General features: G+C 46.0%; 2 protein-coding genes across 3 annotated transcripts; one reads left to right on the top strand and one right to left on the bottom strand.

Annotated features, from left to right (window-relative positions):
• LOC307201255 (uncharacterized protein) lies at window positions 1–6,165 on the bottom strand. Of its 2 annotated transcripts, none has more exons than XM_079950305.1 (5): window positions 5,655–6,165; window positions 2,874–3,015; window positions 2,732–2,782; window positions 2,333–2,402; window positions 1–1,554 (listed from the first exon to the last, which is right to left on the bottom strand). In XM_079950305.1, exons 1-5 carry the CDS (start codon window positions 5,724–5,726, stop codon window positions 1,269–1,271), a joined length of 621 nt encoding a protein of 206 aa, XP_079806431.1. In that variant the 5' UTR covers window positions 5,727–6,165; the 3' UTR covers window positions 1–1,268. The 2 variants fall into 2 exon arrangements, with proteins under 2 accessions (XP_079806431.1, XP_079806430.1); XM_079950304.1 differs by lacking the exon at window positions 5,655–6,165 and adding an exon at window positions 3,188–3,608.
• Window positions 6,166–6,927: 762 nt separating this feature from the next.
• Window positions 6,928–20,001, top strand: NOL3 (nucleolar protein 3; the record flags this gene model as incomplete). The annotated part of the gene is made up of 9 exons (XM_079950900.1): window positions 6,928–7,940; window positions 8,356–8,427; window positions 9,427–9,498; window positions 10,185–10,256; window positions 10,892–10,963; window positions 14,694–14,765; window positions 15,401–15,472; window positions 19,209–19,280; window positions 19,916–20,001. The coding sequence occupies exons 1-9, from the start codon at window positions 7,664–7,666 to the stop codon at window positions 19,999–20,001; spliced, it is 867 nt and encodes a 288-aa protein (XP_079807026.1). The 5' UTR covers window positions 6,928–7,663.
• Window positions 20,002–22,643: the final 2,642 nt, after the last annotated feature.

Below are 22,643 nucleotides of genomic sequence, written 5' to 3'. Positions count from 1 at the left end.
AAAAAGGAACGTTTCTGCTTGGCACCTAAAGGTGTATTATGAAGGCTCCAGGTGAACTTCCAGAGGAGAGCATTCTCGTTTTGCCACTCTCCGGACCTCTTGAGGAGGAGGCAAATAAAGGAGGGCCTCAGAAGGTGAATGAATGACTTTTATTATTACAGTCACAGACCAGTTCTGGCTCACTTACAGTATCAGGAAAATCATAAAACACAACAGGAATACATTGAATCACAGTTAGGTATAACAGAGACAATTCAGATATAGCGGCAGTTAAAAATATGTATTAATCTGTATGTGTGACATCATCAAAAATGTTGTTGCTGCATGCCAGCCCAATCCATTTGCCCAGAAGGCACCATCACTTCTTTTGCTATACTAAGAATGATGGTCCATAGGTGGGAGCCATGGCCAGTTCTATCACATGCCTGACTAGTTCAGCAATGGAATTGAATCCTCCATTACATTTTAATCCTCGCTGGATCCAGGACCCCAGGAATTACACGGGACTCAAGCATCATACAGACTGAACCCCCCAAAGTTACAATAGTTGTATTTAGACGTGTTGGTATAGAAAGGGTTTCCGGCTGCAGGGACAAAAAAATGGAGACAACGATGGAGGCATTGTGGAAGATTTTTGCAGTCCAGCATTTTGAATGGAGGGCTTAAAAACCTCACAGTTTCTCAATTGCTAGAGAAGGCTCTGTGAGGTCACTCCCCCTCTCCTCCTGAGAGACGAGCTGGGTGACTGAGCAGCCTCGCACCTAGATTTTTCCATAACAAAAGCTTTCTTCCTATTCTGCGCCTTTGTGGAACATAGATCAGAGAACACGTGTCTGAGCTCCTTCCTGAACCCAGACCCCATTTTGGAACTGACTTTGTAATTTTGTACTCAGTTAATTTGTCTACCTGCATTGCTTTTGCTGTGGCGCTCAGATCTATGACTAAGACCTTGTACTATGGAAGTAGTAAACCTTTTAAAACTTGTGCAACATGTGATCGAACATGTGATCCAATTCATGGGAGAGCACACTGTCAGTGCCTAATACTGGGATATTTAAAAGGTTTAGGAATCTAAATTTCCTGTGCTTTGCAAACGCAGATACATAACTGAACAAGATTCTGCATGCTTTTTAAACTACTTCCACCCTCATGACTCCCATGAAAAGAGGATCAGAATCAATCTCCCTCCATTTGCAGAGGGCTGAGGAAAATGACAGTCCTTTCCCCTTAACTCATGGTGAGTTCCATGAGACGGCATTCCTTTTTCCTTACTCCTTCCCGGTGAGGGCAAGGAGCCTCTGTGCCTCGTTTCTGCAGCTGATGGCTCTGAGGACCTCGGCCGTCACCTGCACAGCATAATCTTCCAGGTAGAAACTCAGAAGGTGCTGGCTTAAGTCCACCACATCTGCCTTCTCCAGTGTCCCTAGGGGGATGTTGTCATAACCCTCCCTGAGGGGGAACTTGTTGAGCTTGAGCTTGAATCTCTTGAGTTCGTCCTCCCACAAGTTCTCCAGCGTGGACATCAGGCAGTCTGCGATGGTCTTCTCTATTGCCCTGCAAAGCCACCGCCAGCAGCAGGGAAAAGCAGACACAAAACAAGAGAAGCTCAGCAAATGGACCTGGGAATGAGGCAGATCATTAGAAGATACTGCCAACTTCTACAACTAGGAATGACACTGAGGGGAAGAGGTTGGCTGCTACATGGAGCCAAAATGGGATAAATGAGGTCAAATGACCTGTATTTCAATGTTATACTGCTGCCTGACCATTCTAGCACTGGGAGAGCTGAGAAGCAGAATTCCCTTCATCAGCTCTGCTATGAAAGGCCAGCTCCATCATACCTGTTATGTTTTGCTGGAAGACACCCAGAGTGGCTGGGGCAACCCAGCGATATGGGTGGGGTAAAAGTAATACAATGGTACCTTACGATAAGAAGTGAATTCGTTCTGGAGGCCCGTTCTTAACCTGAAACTGTTCTTAACCTGAGGTACCATTTTAGCTAATGGGGCCTCCTGCTGCCGCCGCACCGCCACCACACGATATCTGTTCTCATCCTGAAGAAAGTTCTTAACCCGAGGTACTATTTCTGGGTTAGCGGAGTCTGTAACCTGAAGCATCTGTAACCCGAGGTACCACTGTATATTATTATTATTGGTCTTTACTTTGCAACTGGGGTTCTCTCCTAGTGGAGTGTGTGTTCAGCCCCAGCTTTTTAATCTAGGTACCCAGCAATTTTCCTCTTGTTAATTCACACACACACACACACACTCACACAGGTCACAGGAATTAATATATTTTCCCATCTCCTTCAAGAGAAAGGGTTAATCCCTACCTGCCTTCTGCATCACGGCCTGAGTCAGTTCTCTGGGATGGTGTATGGGGCAGTGGGTAGCCACAATCACCTGGAAAAGAGAGACAGAGAGGATATGAATGAAGCAAGCAGGAACTATAAGAAACTGATGACGATGGGAGATGATTTATTGGGAGCCCATACACTGGACTCTTCTGGCATGTCTAGATAGCTGAGTTCAGCCAAACTTTAAAAACCTAGGTGTTTTTAAGATCTTGATCTGGCCCCAAAGAACATGATGAAGCCAGATCAGCTTGTCTAGGAAGGCTCTTCCATGACATTACAAATGATACTTTTTATTATTATTCTGCCATGTGTGTAGCGCTGTGCCCCCTTGGGAGGGAGGTGGGATATAACTACAGGGAAATAAAACTTGCTTACCTTGTAGTGGGCGTAGAATAGAGGAATTCATCTGATCTGGATCTAACTCTTCTGCAAGAGAACAGGAAAGAGGCAATGTGACTGAGATGCCCTTTGCCATCCTGCCTCCCAACCTTGTGATCTTCCCTCGGTCAAAATGCACCTCGATTCACATTGACCTTCCAGATGCTTTTATTTGTGTGCTTCTCCACCAACGTGAAGCTGAACTTCTCTTGCATTTGCTCAGCAGACAGCTCCATGTACTGCTGCAGCTTCTCGGCATCCAGGTATCGAAACTTCACTTCCTGCGGGAAAGCGGGAAACCTCTGTAGGTGTGAATGTGGCTTAGCCCCACCCATGATTCCAAGAGAGTCCAATTAAAGGGTGAGCAGGGGTCCTGGTTTAGTTCCTTCCCATTCTCATGTGTCACCGCTTGGCTCTGCATTGACAGAATATTTCATCATCTTTGTGTCTCACCTCAGGCCAGATTGTGACGTCGTCTAAGGTCTGCACAAAGACATGAGTGCCAATCTTCAGACTTTTCAGGGTCCCAGGGGGTTTCTCTAGTCTCTGTGAATGGCAATTTGCTTCATGCTCATCCATAGCCTGGGAAGGGCAAACAAGGTCACTTTTGAGACATGCAAAGAAGGCAGCAAGCTCCTACAATACTGGGTCCCTTTCAAATAGGGCATTTGGAGCAGAAGCTCAGCTCTTTTCCTCGAAGCCCCACCACTTTCTTGGCATTGTTACAATAGATAAGGCAGGGATAGGGAATCTGCTGCCTTCCAGGTGTTGTTGGCTTTCCTTCCAATAAATTTTTATTGTTTTTCCATTAAACATACATTCATTATACAGATAAATCACATACTTATCTTTAGCTCTACCGAGCTTCGGACTTCCCTCCACCCCTTCGGTAAGTATCATATATTTTGTAACATCGCGTATTCTGTTTGTTTAGCTTTATTTTTACCATACGCTGTTAAAAAGGTAAAGGTACCCCTGCCCGTACGGGCCAGTCTTGACAGACTCTGGGGTTGTGCGCCCATCTCACTTAAGAGGCCAGGGGCCAGCGCTGTCCGGAGACACTTCCGGGTCACGTGGCCAGCGTGACATCGCTGCTCTGGCGAGCCAGAGCCGCACACGGAAACGCCGTTTACCTTCCCGCTGGTAAGCGGTCCCTATTTATCTACTTGCACCCGGAGGTGCTTTCGAACTGCTAGGTTGGCAGGCGCTGGGACCGAGCAGCGGGAGCGCACCCCGCCGCAGGGATTCGAACCGCCGACCTTTCGATCGGCAAGTCCTAGGCGCTGAGGCTTTAACCCACAGCGCCACCTGCGTCCCACCATACGCTGTTAGAGTTATTCTAACCCTGACAGTGTCTTTAGGGTTTTATAATAGTCTCTTATATACACCAAATATTTACTCCAACTTTCTTGAAACTTCTGTTCATCCTGATCTCGTAATTTTCCTGATAATCTGGCCAGTTCTGCATAAGTCAACATCTTAACCTGCCATTCCATAATGGTAGGTATTACATCTGTTTTCCAGTTCTGAGCCAACATAGTTCTTGCTGCCGTCGTGGCATACAGAAAAAGATTTTTATCTTTTTAAAAGATTTCCTTCCCCGTCAATCCCAGTAGAAAGGTTTCGGGCTTTTTTGGAAAAGTGTGCACAAAGATTTTTTTAAGTTCATTGTAAATTAATTCCCAGAAACCCTTCACTTTACCATAGGTCCACCACATGTGGTAGAGGTCTCCCTCCGCCTCTCCACATTTTCAACATTTCCTGTTTCTCATTCTGTACATCTGTGCCAATTTTACTGGCATAAGATGCCGCCTAGAAATCATTTTCCATAAGTTCTCCTTCAATGCCGTACAAGCCGTAAGTTTCATGTTAACATTCCATAATTCATGCCATGCTTCTAATTCAATATTATATCCAAAATCAATGGCCCATTGGCTGAGAGGCAGGCCACATGCTTTGCTTGCAGAAGGCCCCAGGTTCAATGCTGGACTAACTTACTAGATGGACCAATTTAGATATTAGATGGGAGCTTCTGGTGTTCCAGAGGGTCTGGGAAGGCCTGCAAGCTTTCTGAACTTATTACAGGCCTGTTGTTAAATATTTGCAGTGCTAAAACAGGAGCGGAATAAGACTCTGCCTTCTGCATAGGAAAACCCGAACCCCAAGTCCAAAGGACTGAGGCAATTCCTTTCCTTCATTTTTGCTGTTCTGTGTATCCTAAGGGTGTTGAAGTTATTTGTAACGGCCTAAGGAATAATAGTAATTCTTTACTCAAGTCAGAGGTGCCAACCTGAATAAAACATTGGGGGAGGGGCAGGTAAGCCCCTCCCTGCATAATCAAGCACATGATGCTGTACACACACACACACCATTTGAATAGCAATGCCCATCAACTTGGGGGAAGAGGCCCCCCTCAAATATTTTATTGGGGGAGGGCCAAGCATGGGCGTAGCCAGCAGTGGCGTAGCGTGGGGGGTGCAGGGGGGGCCGGCCGCACCGGGCGCAACATCTGGGGTTAGGGCAAATCCACGGGTTAGGGGGCGCAAATCCACGGGTTAGGGGGCGCAAATTACATGCCTTGCCCCGGGTGCTGACAACCCACGCTACGCCACTGGTAGCCAGGATTTATGTTAGGGGAGGGCAGGACTTTTGTTGGGGGGAGGGAGAACAGATCTATCTGTGAGGCAATTGGTCAGTTAAGTATTTTTATTTATTGACTTGACTTGGCGGGGGCCGCTACCCTCCTGCCCCCCCCCCCCCGCTACGCTTATGGCCAAAGACCTCCTCGGGCCCCTAGGAGGTGGCGTCTGTGTATCTGATTGCTATCAACAGGCTTTGCATATGAAGGCATGTGCAGCCAAGAAATCTGCTGCCAGGGCAGACTCAACTCCTGGGACGATCAGGACGCACGCAGGTTTACCTGGCCTGGGGAAGGAGAGGACCAGGCTGCTCGCCTCGTCATCGATGTCCCTCGGTGTGTCGGCCATCCCATCCAGGACGCAGTGTGGGAGCTGATCAACAGGTCTGTAAGGCGCCAAGCATCGGCCTCCTCCAAGATATGCTTCGGGGAAATGGGCACAGCCTTTCAGGACAGAGGTCTCGTAGAGTCTGCCCGCGAACTTCTTCGGGTCGTCCTCGCTCAGACCCAGCAGGGTCTTCAGCAGCCGGGCACGGGGGGGGGGGCGAATCCACCCGAGGGCGACTGGGCAGCGGGAAAGAGCAGAACCTTCTAGCAAAAGGCACGAGGCTGCAGAGGCTGCAGGATTGAAAAAGAGCAAGGAAGGAGGGAAGGAAGGAAGGGGGCGGGGATACCGTCCTCCGAAAGCACCGTCGCTGCGGCTTGGCAGATGCCGCTGGTTGAGGCCAAAGTTCTCGCGACATGGATGGAAGCGAGAGACGCGTGGAGGAGAACCCAAACGGTGTACTCAAGTTCCCTCTCTTAATCAGTCCTTTTAAGGGAAACCTGCAGGCAGACGCTACAGTCTATTTTGGGGAGGGGATGAAGAAACGGTTTACTAGAACTCATGTGTTATCTCAGAACCCATGTCAGAGGGAGACTTTCAGTTTCAGTTTCTGGTCTCTGCCTTTAAATATAGGAGAGGCACAAGTGTTTGCTAGCTGGAGCTGAGAAGTCTTTTTCCTGCTCCTACAGAGAAAAGAAGGTAGGTTCTATCCCTTTCTATCTGAGATGCAAAGCATACAGATCTTATGTGAATGCTTAGAGTTTGTGTACATTTCATGAACTATTCCAATTGTGAAAGATCCCACCCCACATTTGGGGTGATATTAGTATCCACTGCATGCCAAAATCAGTGGTCCCTTCAGTAGCAAATATATATCTATCTTGTGGGAAGGACACAAAAGAGATTTTAGATAGTTATTTAATTTAATAACAACAACAACAAGAAATATTTTTGGGAAATTTGTTGCATTGTGTTCTTCCTATTTGAAAACTTATACAGGTCAATGAAAAATTAGTAGGCATAATCAGTATGGTTACCAACTGATCAGAAAAAATGCTGTGTCCTGTGCTTTTTACTGTGGTTTTTGCTGCACAGAAGAGGCAGAGGAGCATTTCACAGCATGGAGTGACTCACCACTTCCTGTTAGCTACACATCCTCAGAAATTATTGAAAAGCATTAAAAATTACTCAATTAATTATGTTTCTATCCCCCTAACAGAAGCCTGTCCCTCCTAGCTCAAACCTTTTGGGGTGATCTCCAACTTTCTGGGACTCCCCTAACAAAGATCCTGGCTTCGCCCATGGGTGTGTGTTCAAAAATCTGCACCTCTCCACTCCGGCTTAGAGTGACTAGGAGCCTGTCTGTCAGTACACTGCGCGGGATGCTCCTCTGCTAAGGAAGGAAGGAGACAGAAAGGAAAGCAGTGAGTGGGAGGAAGCAGGCAGACAAATGGAGGAAGAGGAAGGGAGGGAGGGAAGCGGAGCAAAGCACACCTGACCCCAGTGGCCGTGGAGGAAGTCACTGGCAGAGCGTGAAAGGCAACGAAAAGAAGCCGTTTCTGGTCCATGGTCTATTCCAGCTTTAGAGGCACCAATGCAGCCCCGTGCCAAGGGCTCAAGGTCTGCTTGTGGCTCTCCCTTTTCTGCAGCTGCTCAATCTCCCTCACACAAGTATCATCCCAAACATTCCAGTGCATTTCCTGCATGCAAAAATGTCTGGCTGAGGGGAGGGGGTTTGTTGTGCATGTGCTAAGAGTCAAATTAAATTGTGTAAAATATATTTGCCGGTAAGCGACTGAATCCCACCCTAAAATAGCAAGTCTGGAACCACCCACAGTTTTCAGCTGAAGTAGAAAAACAAAAAAATTGATTTGGTATAAGACAAAGCTGAACAGGTTCTAATTCTTTCTCCCCTCCTCTTATTCTTTAAATAAAATGTTTCTTTCACAGACTGCTGCTTTTAGAGATGATTTCCAGCTATGAAATTATACGCAAAGGGAGAAAGCAATTAATTGATATACTTCAGAAGGACATAGACTGTGTTTTAGATGACTTACGCTCAGAGATTGTCATCACAAAAGAAGAATATGAGGGCCTGGAGAAAACTGAAGACTCAAAGAAAAAAAGCAGAGAGTTGCTTATTCTGATACAAGGAAAAGGGGAAGCTGCCTGTAGCCAGTTCCTGGAATGCTTAGAAGTCGCATGTCCTGGTTCAAATCGTGCCCTGCAAGGTCAAAAACACGGTGAGTCTCACCATTGTTCCCAAACCTTAAAAACGTTTAGGTTTATTCCTTCTTCCTTGTTATCATAACAGCCATATGAGTTAAGATGCCACTTATCACTTTACAGATGAGACTCAAAATCCACTCCAGTTTTCTGGCCACTCAGTGCTGATGTCGGAATCCCATCTAGGTGAGTTTGCAGTTTAGCAGCAAAGGCTGGAGCCATTGGTTTGTTTTTGCCTTTTTTAAACCTATTTCTTTGAGGCAGGACCAGGAAAATATTTCACAACCTATTTGAAGTCGAACATGCCTATTATAGTCCAACAACCTTGGGAGGGTGTGTCCACAGGTTTCTCATCCCCTGATCTAGCATACCGTATAACTGCAAATGTTCAGAATGTCTACCCCATTTTACTAGAAACTAGTTTGTTTCTAGGTTGCTCAGTTGGTGATGAGGAAGGTAAAATTCAGAAACACCCAGAGGAAGAGAAGATAGATCTTGAAATAAGTAATCCCACCTAATCAATGGTGTAACAAAGGGAGAAAGTGAGGGGGTGCAGCTCTGGGATTCTTTTTTCAGAGCAGGAACAATGACATGATCTGCTGGAAAAGTACATGGGTGGAGTTAAGTAGAACAGTGATTGCTCCAGCCACATTAAAACTGCATTAGTTACTTCTACCCTCAACTACCTTTAAACAAACATTCCCCAGCAAAAAAACCTAGGCTAAAACAAATCACGTATACTTAGCTTTAAAAAGAAGTAAATGTTTTGCTCACAGAGTCTCCAGAAGTTTAATAAGGTTTAGTCTTATTATAAGTTACTGTAAGTTTAAGTTAAGTCTGCTTCAATTAGTTTTCTTATGGACTGTGCCAATCCTGAATGTATGGGATTTGTGACCATTATGCACATTTGCCTTCAGTAGCAGTAAAGCTCTGCTGGATGAAATATAAATGCCTCTGGTCTATTTTGGGGAGAATCCTGCAACATGTTTAAGTACCATATTTTTCGCTCTATAGGACGCACCAGACCACAAGATGCACCTAGTTTTTGGAGGAGGAAAACAAGGAAAAAAATATTCTGAATCTCAGAAGCCAGAACAGCAAGAGGGATCGCTGTGCAGTGAAAGCAGCGAGAAAGTGAGGGGGTGCAGCTCAGGGCTTCCTTTTTCAGAGCAGGAGCAATGACATGATCTGCTGGAAAAGTACATGGGTAGTTGAGGAACTCCTAAACTAAAGAATTTACTAGTACACTTTCCTTCCTCATCGCTGCTGCTGCTGCTGTGTGGTTTCAGGTGCTGTTTCGAATATTGGCCAAGGCTGCAGAAAGGTCTATCCCATTGTTGGTCCCTTAATGGGGACATGGCTTTTTAGTGGTGATTCTTATCCCAGCATGTAGCTTTTGTTGCTAAACCACTTTGAGATGTTTCAAGGGAAATATATAAATAGGTTGCCACATTGGAGAAGGCCTTTTTAGATGGTTGTGCTAATGTGAGCTTCTGTCTCTAGGTTGTCCAAGTCAAGAGAAAGAAGATGATGTCCAGGAGGAATTGGAGGAAGACAAGAAACACCCCACCCCAGGTAATCCCTCCTAATCATCATCACAGTGGAAAGGGAATGTAGGGTGTGTTGGAGAGAGTGTTTTGGAAGAGAGATCTCACGCTCTCGTAGCAGAGTAAATGCTGCAAGCTTAGGGAGTGCTCTTCAGCTCCATGGAACCATTTGTGTGGAGCACCTCAGAGTTCAATTTTATCCCTTATGCTGTTTAACATCTACATGAAACCACTGAGCAGGATCATCCTGAAACAGTTCAGGACCACCCACAGTCTCCTCAGAGAGAAAGGCCTGCTTTTGGGTAGGGGGGTGGAGAGAGGCCTGCGCGCTTCGACAGTCTCGTCAGGTCTCTTTGACTTTTCTCACATGTTTAGTTACTTATCAATCCAGTAACAATTTGAATCTGTCATGAAGATATCCGAAGATAACTACTGTATCTGTGAAATAAAGATGCATTTGATTGATTGATTGATTGATTGGGTATTGATTAAGTAAATAAATAAACCCAAATGACTTTGGAGGGCGGTAGATCACTGCCAGTTTGTCACACTGGTAGTAGATCACAACCTATTTGAAGTTGGACATACCTATTGTAGTCCAACAACCTTGGGAGGGTGTGTCCACAGGTTTCTCATCCCCTGATCTAGCATACTGCATAACTGCAAATGTTCAGAATGTCTACCCCATTTTGCTAGAAACGTGTTTGTTTCTAGGTTGCTCAGTTGGTGAAGGGGAAGGTGAAATTCAGAAACACCCAGAGGAAGAGAAGAGAGATCTTGAAATAGGTAATCTCACCTAATCACTGGTGTAATGAAGGGAGAAAGTGAAGGGGTGCAGCTCAGGGATTCCTTTTTCAGAGCAGGAGCAATGACATGATCTGCTGGAAAAGTACATGGGTAGTTGAAGAGCTCTTGAACTAAAGAATTTACTAGTACAGTGGTACCTCAGGTTACATACGCTTCAGGTTACATGAGCTTCAGGTTACAGACTCCGCTAACCCAGAAATATTACCTCAGGTTAAAAACTTTGCTTCAGGATAAGAACAGAAATAGGGCAGTGGCAGCGCAGTAGCAGCAGGAGGCCCCATTAGCTAAAGTGGTGCTGCAGGTTAAGAACAGACCTCTGGAACAAATTAAGTACTTAACCCGAGGTACCTCTGTAATACACTTTCATTCCTCATCGCTGCTGCTGTGTGGTTTCAGGTGCTGTTACGAATATTGGCCAAGGCTGCAGAAAGGTCTATCCCATTGTTGGTGCCTTAATGGGGACATGGCTTTTTAGTTGTGATTCTTATCCCATCATGTAGCTTTTGTTGTTAAAGCACTTTGAGATGTTTCACGGGAAATATATACGTAAATAGGTTGCCACATTGGAGAAGGCATTTTTAGATGGCTGTGCTAATGTGAGCTTCTGTCTCTAGGTTGTCCAAGTCAAGAGAAAGAAGATGATGTCCGGGAAGAAATGGAGGAAGAGAATAAACACCCCACCCCAGGTAATCCCTCCTAATCATCATCACAGTGGAAAGGGAATGTAGGGTGTGTTGGAGAGAGAGTTTTGGAAGAGAGATCTTACGCTCTCGTAGCAGAGTAAATGCTGCATGCTTAGGGAGTGCTCTTCAGCTCCATGGAACCATTTGTGTGGAGTACCTCAGGGTTCAATTTTATCCCCTATGCTGTTTAACATCTACATGAAACCACTGAGCAGGATCATCCTGAAACAGTTCAGGACCACCCACAGTCTCCTCAGATAGAAAGGCCTGCTTTTGGGGACTTCCGGTTTAGCGCCATCGGCTATGGCTGAATTCCTCTGATTCAGAGGAACCCGCTCCGCCAAAATCGGGTCTTGCTGCCGTGGCGAAGGCGGAGACCCTCCAGAAATCCCAGGCGGAGGAAGCCTGGGAACGTGGGATTCGGCTCACACCAAGAGCGCCCCCCCTACACACACGGAAACCCCTTTTTGGGGGTTCCGAAGTGACGTGGGGTGAGTGGTGCGGTGTCTCGAATCGACTGCTATTTTTGCGGAGTGAAGCCGCACAGCTGTTGTCGGAGAGCGCTGACTTCTTTTTGTGGACATTCGGATTTCAAACAACAACCCGTGAGTAGTACGGAAATTGGATTCTTAAAAGATATTTTTAAATTCGGCACAATCGGGGAAGGTCCAAACAGGAAGTCCGCCTCCCCTTTCTGTAAATAATTTAAAGCAAAGAACCTGTCAACTAAGGTCGTGGAGAGATTTCTTTTTTAAAGGACCTTAATTCTACGAATTGATACTATAAGAAATTTTGTCTGGAAGCAGGGGAGCCTGCAGGAAAAGATCTAAATTTGGGAATTGACGTGCCACCTCCCCCCCCACCGGAACCGGGAGTGGTCCGGGAGAGCCCGTTGATGAAGTATAGAACAATTTGACAGCTGTCAAGCTAGCTGTCAAGACGTAAAAAGAGAACTTTGTTTCTGTCGTCTACATTTGTTACAAGCTTGTTTTTGAAAAGAAGGAAGGACTGTTACAATTTAACTGGACTTTTGGATCTGTGCTGAAAGGAGTAAAAAGAAACTTAAACTCCCCTAGAGCGAGTTTTGGGATACTGCAGAGAATGGCTGTTGGAGAGGAAATCCAGTCTGAACTGAATAGGACATTCTTTCTCTTGGGAAAGTTGCAAGGTCAAATTGGTGTTTTGACTACAAATGTTACAACTTTGGACACAAGAGTGAATACCATCACTGAACCTGATAAGAATTCGGCACAGCAATTTTATTCAACTGAACAAACAGGGAAATTTGAGAAGGAGAATTATGTTGTCTCTGAAGAGGAGAAAGGGGGAGCCGTAACCCTGCAGATGCAAAAGGAGAGCTGCAATTTGAGGCCTGACATGATGGCAATAAGGGGAAATAAATTTTTGAAGATGAAAGCTTGGCCTGAATTGGAAAGTGAAAGATGGAGAGATCTCCTTATGTGGAGATCAGATGATCCTAGGATTACAAATTTGATTCAGGTGGAAGTAGGAGCTTTGGGGACATTTGGATTTGAAAGGAGAATGAAACAAGATTTGGAATACCCAATAGGCCTTACTTTTAAGTATGGAGGTTTGGCTGGAAGGAATGTGGATGCTGTTGGGTTGGAGCTTCCCCGAGATTTGGCTTTCATTACTAAGGACTATCAAAAAGACTGGCAGAGGGGACATGAGAGAGATTTAAGAGCCTCCGATGTAAGATCTCCGTGTTGATGGCTTTTTGAGATTGATGGACTTACGTTGGGGACTGAAACCAGGAAGGGGTATGGGTGGAATGGTAATTGGGAACTCAAAGGATATATAATATAATTTGCTTTTTTGTTTTGTATGAGAGTTGGGAAATTCGTGGAAGGGAATCTTTTTCGACCTTAGAGAAACGCCTTAAGAATAAGTATTGATATATAGGTCTGGATGAGAGTTAAGATTGGATAAAGTAAAAGTGGTTTTTAAAATAAACTAAATTACTTTATTGAAAATAAGGTTGGAAGGATTTGCAGAAATTACAATTTGAACTAGAATACTAAAATGGGAGGTGTGAGGAGGTCAAGGAAATAAGTAAAGGAAGAAAGTTATGTAAGGTTTAATTTGCTTTTTTTTCCTTTTTTTTAAGCGAGTGTATTTTCTTGTTGTTGTTTTTTTTTTGTATTTTGTATTTTTCTTTTTTTCTTTCTGTAACTTTTAAACTTTGAATAAATATTATTTAAAAAAATAAAAAGAAAGGCCTGCTTTTGGGTGGGGGGTGGAGAGAAGCCCCACATGCTCCGACAGTCTCCTCAGGTCTGTTTGACTTTTCTCACACATTTAGTTATTGTCCATCCAGTAAAAATTTGAATCTGTCATGAAAATATCCAAACATAACTACTGTATCTGTGAAATAAAGATCCATTTGATTGATTGATATTGTGCAGGTCCCAGGGGGAAGGTTACCGTTGGCGTAGTCAAAGTCCGGTCCTGGGTCAATAGCCTGGAAACAGTTCAGAAGGAGTGGGGCGAGGTCCGAAGCAGGAAGCCGGGCGGGGACAGGAACACTGGAAGGTCAGGTCTGGGTCCGGGCAGGAACAGGTACACAACGACATTGCTCCCACAACCTGGGACCGGGCTGACTGACCTTTATCTTCTCTAAGGCCAGGGGCGGTCCCGGCCCCCAGGAGCCCCGCCTCCCCTGGCCTTAAGGCGAGCACTCCTCCTGGGAGAAACCAGTTCCCTCCGCCTCTCTGCCCTAAGCCTCTGCAGTTCAGGAGAGGCTGGGGAGTTACTGGACCCAGGGGGAGACTCAACTTCCTCTGGCAGGGCCGGGAGAGGCGCACCTGTAGGCACTGTGTCCTTAATCACCTCTGGAGCTAGAGTGGAATCACCTGGTGCCTGCTCCGGAGCAGCGGCGTAGCGTGGGTTGTCAGCACCCAGGGCAAGTAATTTGCGCCCCCTAACCCGGGGCAAGGCAAGTAATTTGCGCCCCTAACCCCTAACCTGCCGCCGCTGCCAGCTTCTTCTTGCTGCTGCCTGGCCTGGTTGGATGTGGTTCTCTCCCGCGCTCAGCGCTGCGCTGGGCGGCCGCTGCACTGTTTCTCCCTCAGATACTCCCTCCCTTGCTCTCTCTCCACTCCGCACTGCAACGCACGCCTGGCACCCTCCCCCTCCACAGTGGGCGGTGACCCGGCAGCTCGGATCGGATTCACACAGCCAGCTCTGCAGTGAGAGAGAGAGTGAGCCAGGTAGGGGCAGACAGCTGCAAGTGCGAGCGCGAGCGCGCCCCCCCGCAAATTTTGTGCCCGGTGCGGCTGGCCCCCTCTGCACCGCCCACGCTACGCCACTGCTCCTGAGGATCCGGCACAGGTGCAGGCGCTGCAGATCCAAGGCCCTGCCCCAGTTCAGCCGGCCCTGGAGGCGGGGACTCCTGTGCAGGCTGGGATTCCTCCGGTTCAGCCTCTGAATCGGAATCCCAGGCCATCACAGATATATTGATTGGGTATTAAACAAACAAACAAACAAACAAACAAACAAACAAACTTAAATGACTTTGGAGGGTGGTAGATCACTGCCAGTTTGTTACACTGGTAGTAGATCACAACCTATTTGAAGTTGGACATACCTATTGTAGTCCAACAACCTTGGGAGGGTGTGTCCACAGGTTTCTCATCCCCTGATCTAGCATACTGTATAACTGCAAATGTTCAGAATGTCTACCCCATTTTGCTAGAAACGTGTTTGTTTCTAGGTTGCTCAGTTGGTGAAGGGGAAGGTGAAATTCAGAAACACCCAGAGGAAGAGAAGAGAGATCTTGAAATAGGTAATCTCACCTAATCACTGGTGTAATGAAGGGAGAAAGTGAAGGGGTGCAGCTCAGGGATTCCTTTTTCAGAGCAGGAGCAATGACATGATCTGCTGGAAAAGTACATGGGTAGTTGAAGAGCTCTTGAACTAAAGAATTTACTAGTACAGTGGTACCTCAGGTTACATACGCTTCAGGTTACATGAGCTTCAGGTTACAGACTCCGCTAACCCAGAAATATTACCTCAGGTTAAAAACTTTGCTTCAGGATAAGAACAGAAATAGGGCAGTGGCAGCGCAGTAGCAGCAGGAGGCCCCATTAGCTAAAGTGGTGCTGCAGGTTAAGAACAGACCTCTGGAACAAATTAAGTACTTAACCCGAGGTACCTCTGTAATACACTTTCATTCCTCATCGCTGCTGCTGTGTGGTTTCAGGTGCTGTTACGAATATTGGCCAAGGCTGCAGAAAGGTCTATCCCATTGTTGGTTCCTAAATGGGGACATGGCTTTTTAGTGGTGATTCTTATCCCATCATGTAGCTTTTGTTGTTAAAGCACTTTGAGATGTTTCACGGGAAATATATACGTAAATAGGTTGCCACATTGGAGAAGGCATTTTTAGATGGCTGTGCTAATGTGAACTTCTGTCTCTAGGTTGTCCAAGTCAAGAGAAAGAAGATGATGTCCGGGAAGAAATGGAGGAAGAGAATAAACACCCCACCCCAGGTAATCCCTCCTAATCATCATCACAGTGGAAAGGGAATGTAGGGTGTGTTGGAGAGAGAGTTTTGGAAGAGAGATCTTACGCTCTCGTAGCAGAGTAAATGCTGCATGCTTAGGGAGTGCTCTTCAGCTCCATGGAACCATTTGTGTGGAGTACCTCAGGGTTCAATTTTATCCCTTATGCTGTTTAACATCTACATGAAACCACTGAGCAGGATCATCCTGAAACAGTTCAGGACCACCCACAGTCTCCTCAGATAGAAAGGCCTGCTTTTGGGGACTTCCGGTTTAGCGCCATCGGCTATGGCGGAATTCCTCTGATTCAGAGGAACCCGCTCCGCCAAAATCGGGTCTTGCTGCCGTGGCGAAGGCGGAGACCCTCCAGAAATCCCAGGCGGAGGAAGCCTGGGAACGTGGGATTCGGCTCACACCAAGAGCGCCCCCCCTACACACACGGAAACCCCTTTTTGGGGGTTCCGAAGTGACGTGGGGTGAGTGGTGCGGTGTCTCGAATCGACTGCTATTTTTGCGGAGTGAAGCCGCACAGCTGTTGTCGGAGAGCGCTGACTTCTTTTTGTGGACATTCGGATTTCAAACAACAACCCGTGAGTAGTACGGAAATTGGATTCTTAAAAGATATTTTTAAATTCGGCACGATCGGGGAAGGTCCAAACAGGAAGTCCCCCTCCCCTTTCTGTAAATAATTTAAAGCAAAGAACCTGTCAACTAAGGTCGTGGAGAGATTTCTTTTTTAAAGGACCTTAATTCTACGAATTGATACTATAAGAAATTTTGTCTGGAAGCAGGGGAGCCTGCAGGAAAAGATCTAAATTTGGGAATTGACGTGCCACCTCCCCCCCCACCGGAACCGGGAGTGGTCCGGGAGAGCCCGTTGATGAAGTATAGAACAATTTGACAGCTGTCAAGCTAGCTGTCAAGACGTAAAAAGAGAACTTTGTTTCTGTCGTCTACATTTGTTACAAGCTTGTTTTTGAAAAGAAGGGAGGACTGTTACAATTTAACTGGACTTTTGGAACTGTGCTGAAAGGAGTAAAAAGAAACTTAAACTCCCCTAGAGCGAGTTTTGGGATACTGCAGAGAATGGCTGTTGGAGAGGAAATCCAGTCTGAACTGAATAGGACATTCTTTCTCTTGGGAAAGTTGCAAGGTCAAATTGGTGTTTTGACTACAAATGTTACAACTTTGGACACAAGAGTGAATACCATCATTGAACCTGATAAGAATTCAGCACAGCAATTTTATTCAACTGAACAAACAGGGAAATTTGAGAAGGAGAATTATGTTGTCTCTGAAGAGGAGAAAGGGGGAGCCGTAACCCTGCAGATGCAAAAGGAGAGCTGCAATTTGAGGCCTGACATGATGGCAATAAGGGGAAATAAATTTTTGAAGATGAAAGCTTGGCCTGAATTGGAAAGTGAAAGATGGAGAGATCTCCTTATGTGGAGATCAGATGATCCTAGGATTACAAATTTGATTCAGGTGGAAGTAGGAGCTTTGGGGACATTTGGATTTGAAAGGAGAATGAAACAAGATTTGGAATACCCCATAGGCCTTACTTTTAAGTATGGAGGTTTGGCTGGAAGGAATGTGGATGCTGTTGGGTTGGAGCTTCCCCGAGATTTGGCTTTCATTACTAAGGACTATCAAAAAGACTGGCAGAGGGGACATGAGAGAGATTTAAGAGCCTCCGATGTAAGATCTCCGGGTTGATGGCTTTTTGAGATTGATGGACTTACGTTGGGGACTGAAACCAGGAAGGGGTATGGGTGGAATGGTAATTGGGAACTCAAAGGATATATAATATAATTTGCTTTTTTGTTTTGTATGAGAGTTGGGAAATTCGTGGAAGGGAATCTTTTTCGACCTTAGAGAAACGCCTTAAGAATAAGTATTGATATATAGGTCTGGATGAGAGTTATGATTGGATAAAGTAAAAGTGGTTTTTAAAATAAACTAAATTACTTTATTGAAAATAAGGTTGGAAGGATTTGCAGAAATTACAATTTGAACTAGAATACTAAAATGGGAGGTGTGAGGAGGTCAAGGAAATAAGTAAAGGAAGAAAGTTATGTAAGGTTTAATTTGCTTTTTTTCCCTTTTTTTTAAGCGAGTGTATTTTCTTGTTGTTGTTTTTTTTGTATTTTGTATTTTTCTTTTTTTCTTTCTGTAACTTTTAAACTTTGAATAAATATTATTTAAAAAAATAAAAAGAAAGGCCTGCTTTTGGGTGGGGGGTGGAGAGAAGCCCCACATGCTCCGACAGTCTCCTCAGGTCTGTTTGACTTTTCTCACACATTTAGTTATTGTCCATCCAGTAAAAATTTGAATCTGTCATGAAAATATCCAAACATAACTACTGTATCTGTGAAATAAAGATCCATTTGATTGATTGATATTGTGCAGGTCCCAGGGGGAAGGTTACCGTTGGCGTAGTCAAAGTCCGGTCCTGGGTCAATAGCCTGGAAACAGTTCAGAAGGAGTGGGGCGAGGTCCGAAGCAGGAAGCCGGGCGGGGACAGGAACACTGGAAGGTCAGGTCTGGGTCCGGGCAGGAACAGGTACACAACGACATTGCTCCCACAACCTGGGACCGGGCTGACTGACCTTTATCTTCTCTAAGGCCAGGGGCGGTCCCGGCCCCCAGGAGCCCCGCCTCCCCTGGCCTTAAGGCGAGCACTCCTCCTGGGAGAAACCAGTTCCCTCCGCCTCTCTGCCCTAAGCCTCTGCAGTTCAGGAGAGGCTGGGGAGTTACTGGACCCAGGGGGAGACTCAACTTCCTCTGGCAGGGCCGGGAGAGGCGCACCTGTAGGCACTGTGTCCTTAATCACCTCTGGAGCTAGAGTGGAATCACCTGGTGCCTGCTCCGGAGCAGCGGCGTAGCGTGGGTTGTCAGCACCCAGGGCAAGTAATTTGCGCCCCCTAACCTGGGGCAAGGCAAGTAATTTGCGCCCCTAACCCCTAACCTGCCGCCGCTGCCAGCTTCTTCTTGTTGCTGCCTGGCCTGGTTGGATGTGGTTCTCTCCCGCGCTCAGCGCTGCGCTGGGCGGCCGCTGCACTGTCTCTCCCTCAGATACTCCCTCCCTTGCTCTCTCTCCACTCCGCACTGCAACGCACGCCTGGCACCCTCCCCCTCCACAGTGGGCGGTGACCCGGCAGCTCGGATCGGATTCACACAGCCAGCTCTGCAGTGAGAGAGAGAGTGAGCCAGGTAGGGGCAGACAGCTGCAAGTGCGAGCGCGAGCGCGCCCCCCCGCAAATTTTGTGCCCGGTGCGGCTGGCCCCCTCTGCACCGCCCACGCTACGCCACTGCTCCTGAGGATCCGGCACAGGTGCAGGCGCTGCAGATCCAAGGCCCTGCCCCAGTTCAGCCGGCCCTGGAGGCGGGGACTCCTGTGCAGGCTGGGATTCCTCCGGTTCAGCCTCTGAATCGGAATCCCAGGCCATCACAGATATATTGATTGGGTATTAAACAAACAAACAAACAAACAAACAAACAAACAAACAAACAAACTTAAATGACTTTGGAGGGTGGTAGATCACTGCCAGTTTGTTACACTGGTAGTAGATCACAACCTATTTGAAGTTGGACATACCTATTGTAGTCCAACAACCTTGGGAGGGTGTGTCCACAGGTTTCTCATCCCCTGATCTAGCATACTGTATAACTGCAAATGTTCAGAATGTCTACCCCATTTTGCTAGAAACGTGTTTGTTTCTAGGTTGCTCAGTTGGTGAAGGGGAAGGTGAAATTCAGAAACACCCAGAGGAAGAGAAGAGAGATCTTGAAATAGGTAATCTCACCTAATCACTGGTGTAATGAAGGGAGAAAGTGAAGGGGTGCAGCTCAGGGATTCCTTTTTCAGAGCAGGAGCAATGACATGATCTGCTGGAAAAGTACATGGGTAGTTGAAGAGCTCTTGAACTAAAGAATTTACTAGTACAGTGGTACCTCAGGTTACATACGCTTCAGGTTACATGAGCTTCAGGTTACAGACTCCGCTAACCCAGAAATATTACCTCAGGTTAAAAACTTTGCTTCAGGATAAGAACAGAAATAGGGCAGTGGCAGCGCAGTAGCAGCAGGAGGCCCCATTAGCTAAAGTGGTGCTGCAGGTTAAGAACAGACCTCTGGAACAAATTAAGTACTTAACCCGAGGTACCTCTGTAATACACTTTCATTCCTCATCGCTGCTGCTGTGTGGTTTCAGGTGCTGTTACGAATATTGGCCAAGGCTGCAGAAAGGTCTATCCCATTGTTGGTTCCTAATTGGGGACATGGCTTTTTAGTGGTGATTCTTATCCCATCATGTAGCTTTTGTTGTTAAAGCACTTTGAGATGTTTCACGGGAAATATATACGTAAATAGGTTGCCACATTGGAGAAGGCATTTTTAGATGGCTGTGCTAATGTGAACTTCTGTCTCTAGGTTGTCCAAGTCAAGAGAAAGAAGATGATGTCCGGGAAGAAATGGAGGAAGAGAATAAACACCCCACCCCAGGTAATCCCTCCTAATCATCATCACAGTGGAAAGGGAATGTAGGGTGTGTTGGAGAGAGAGTTTTGGAAGAGAGATCTTACGCTCTCGTAGCAGAGTAAATGCTGCATGCTTAGGGAGTGCTCTTCAGCTCCATGGAACCATTTGTGTGGAGTACCTCAGGGTTCAATTTTATCCCTTATGCTGTTTAACATCTACATGAAACCACTGAGCAGGATCATCCTGAAACAGTTCAGGACCACCCACAGTCTCCTCAGATAGAAAGGCCTGCTTTTGGGGACTTCCGGTTTAGCGCCATCGGCTATGGCTGAATTCCTCTGATTCAGAGGAACCCGCTCCGCCAAAATCGGGTCTTGCTGCCGTGGCGAAGGCGGAGACCCTCCAGAAATCCCAGGCGGAGGAAGCCTGGGAACGTGGGATTCGGCTCACACCAAGAGCGCCCCCCCTACACACACGGAAACCCCTTTTTGGGGGTTCCGAAGTGACGTGGGGTGAGTGGTGCGGTGTCTCGAATCGACTGCTATTTTTGCGGAGTGAAGCCGCACAGCTGTTGTCGGAGAGCGCTGACTTCTTTTTGTGGACATTCGGATTTCAAACAACAACCCGTGAGTAGTACGGAAATTGGATTCTTAAAAGATATTTTTAAATTCGGCACGATCGGGGAAGGTCCAAACAGGAAGTCCCCCTCCCCTTTCTGTAAATAATTTAAAGCAAAGAACCTGTCAACTAAGGTCGTGGAGAGATTTCTTTTTTAAAGGACCTTAATTCTACGAATTGATACTATAAGAAATTTTGTCTGGAAGCAGGGGAGCCTGCAGGAAAAGATCTAAATTTGGGAATTGACGTGCCACCTCCCCCCCCACCGGAACCGGGAGTGGTCCGGGAGAGCCCGTTGATGAAGTATAGAACAATTTGACAGCTGTCAAGCTAGCTGTCAAGACGTAAAAAGAGAACTTTGTTTCTGTCGTCTACATTTGTTACAAGCTTGTTTTTGAAAAGAAGGAAGGACTGTTACAATTTAACTGGACTTTTGGATCTGTGCTGAAAGGAGTAAAAAGAAACTTAAACTCCCCTAGAGCGAGTTTTGGGATACTGCAGAGAATGGCTGTTGGAGAGGAAATCCAGTCTGAACTGAATAGGACATTCTTTCTCTTGGGAAAGTTGCAAGGTCAAATTGGTGTTTTGACTACAAATGTTACAACTTTGGACACAAGAGTGAATACCATCACTGAACCTGATAAGAATTCGGCACAGCAATTTTATTCAACTGAACAAACAGGGAAATTTGAGAAGGAGAATTATGTTGTCTCTGAAGAGGAGAAAGGGGGAGCCGTAACCCTGCAGATGCAAAAGGAGAGCTGCAATTTGAGGCCTGACATGATGGCAATAAGGGGAAATAAATTTTTGAAGATGAAAGCTTGGCCTGAATTGGAAAGTGAAAGATGGAGAGATCTCCTTATGTGGAGATCAGATGATCCTAGGATTACAAATTTGATTCAGGTGGAAGTAGGAGCTTTGGGGACATTTGGATTTGAAAGGAGAATGAAACAAGATTTGGAATACCCAATAGGCCTTACTTTTAAGTATGGAGGTTTGGCTGGAAGGAATGTGGATGCTGTTGGGTTGGAGCTTCCCCGAGATTTGGCTTTCATTACTAAGGACTATCAAAAAGACTGGCAGAGGGGACATGAGAGAGATTTAAGAGCCTCCGATGTAAGATCTCCGTGTTGATGGCTTTTTGAGATTGATGGACTTACGTTGGGGACTGAAACCAGGAAGGGGTATGGGTGGAATGGTAATTGGGAACTCAAAGGATATATAATATAATTTGCTTTTTTGTTTTGTATGAGAGTTGGGAAATTCGTGGAAGGGAATCTTTTTCGACCTTAGAGAAACGCCTTAAGAATAAGTATTGATATATAGGTCTGGATGAGAGTTAAGATTGGATAAAGTAAAAGTGGTTTTTAAAATAAACTAAATTACTTTATTGAAAATAAGGTTGGAAGGATTTGCAGAAATTACAATTTGAACTAGAATACTAAAATGGGAGGTGTGAGGAGGTCAAGGAAATAAGTAAAGGAAGAAAGTTATGTAAGGTTTAATTTGATTTTTTTTCCTTTTTTTAAGCGAGTGTATTTTCTTGTTGTTGTTTTTTTTTTTTGTATTTTGTATTTTTCTTTTTTTCTTTCTGTAACTTTTAAACTTTGAATAAATATTATTTAAAAAAATAAAAAGAAAGGCCTGCTTTTGGGTGGGGGGTGGAGAGAAGCCCCACATGCTCCGACAGTCTCCTCAGGTCTGTTTGACTTTTCTCACACATTTAGTTATTGTCCATCCAGTAAAAATTTGAATCTGTCATGAAAATATCCAAACATAACTACTGTATCTGTGAAATAAAGATCCATTTGATTGATTGATATTGTGCAGGTCCCAGGGGGAAGGTTACCGTTGGCGTAGTCAAAGTCCGGTCCTGGGTCAATAGCCTGGAAACAGTTCAGAAGGAGTGGGGCGAGGTCCGAAGCAGGAAGCCGGGCGGGGACAGGAACACTGGAAGGTCAGGTCTGGGTCCGGGCAGGAACAGGTACACAACGACATTGCTCCCACAACCTGGGACCGGGCTGACTGACCTTTATCTTCTCTAAGGCCAGGGGCGGTCCCG

The sequence above is a fragment of the Podarcis cretensis genome (assembly GCF_951804945.1).
Source record: "Podarcis cretensis genome assembly, chromosome: 13".
NCBI classification, from domain to species: Eukaryota; Metazoa; Chordata; class Lepidosauria; order Squamata; family Lacertidae; genus Podarcis; species Podarcis cretensis.
The sequence above is the reverse complement of the archived record's forward strand: the minus strand, read 5'-3'. Positions and strand labels throughout refer to the sequence as shown.

Excerpts from the sequence above, each read along its gene's own strand:
- LOC307201255 (XM_079950304.1), bottom strand. The coding sequence starts at position 3,313 with ATGGATGAGCATGAAGCAAATTGCCATTCACAGAGACTAGAGAAACCC. Across the intron at positions 2,783-2,873 it reads GAAGGTCAATGTGAATCGAG|AAGAGTTAGATCCAGATCAG; the intron begins GTGCATTTTGAC and ends GTTCTCTTGCAG. Across the intron at positions 1,555-2,332 it reads GGCCGTGATGCAGAAGGCAG|GGCAATAGAGAAGACCATCG; the intron begins GTAGGGATTAAC and ends GTGGCTTTGCAG.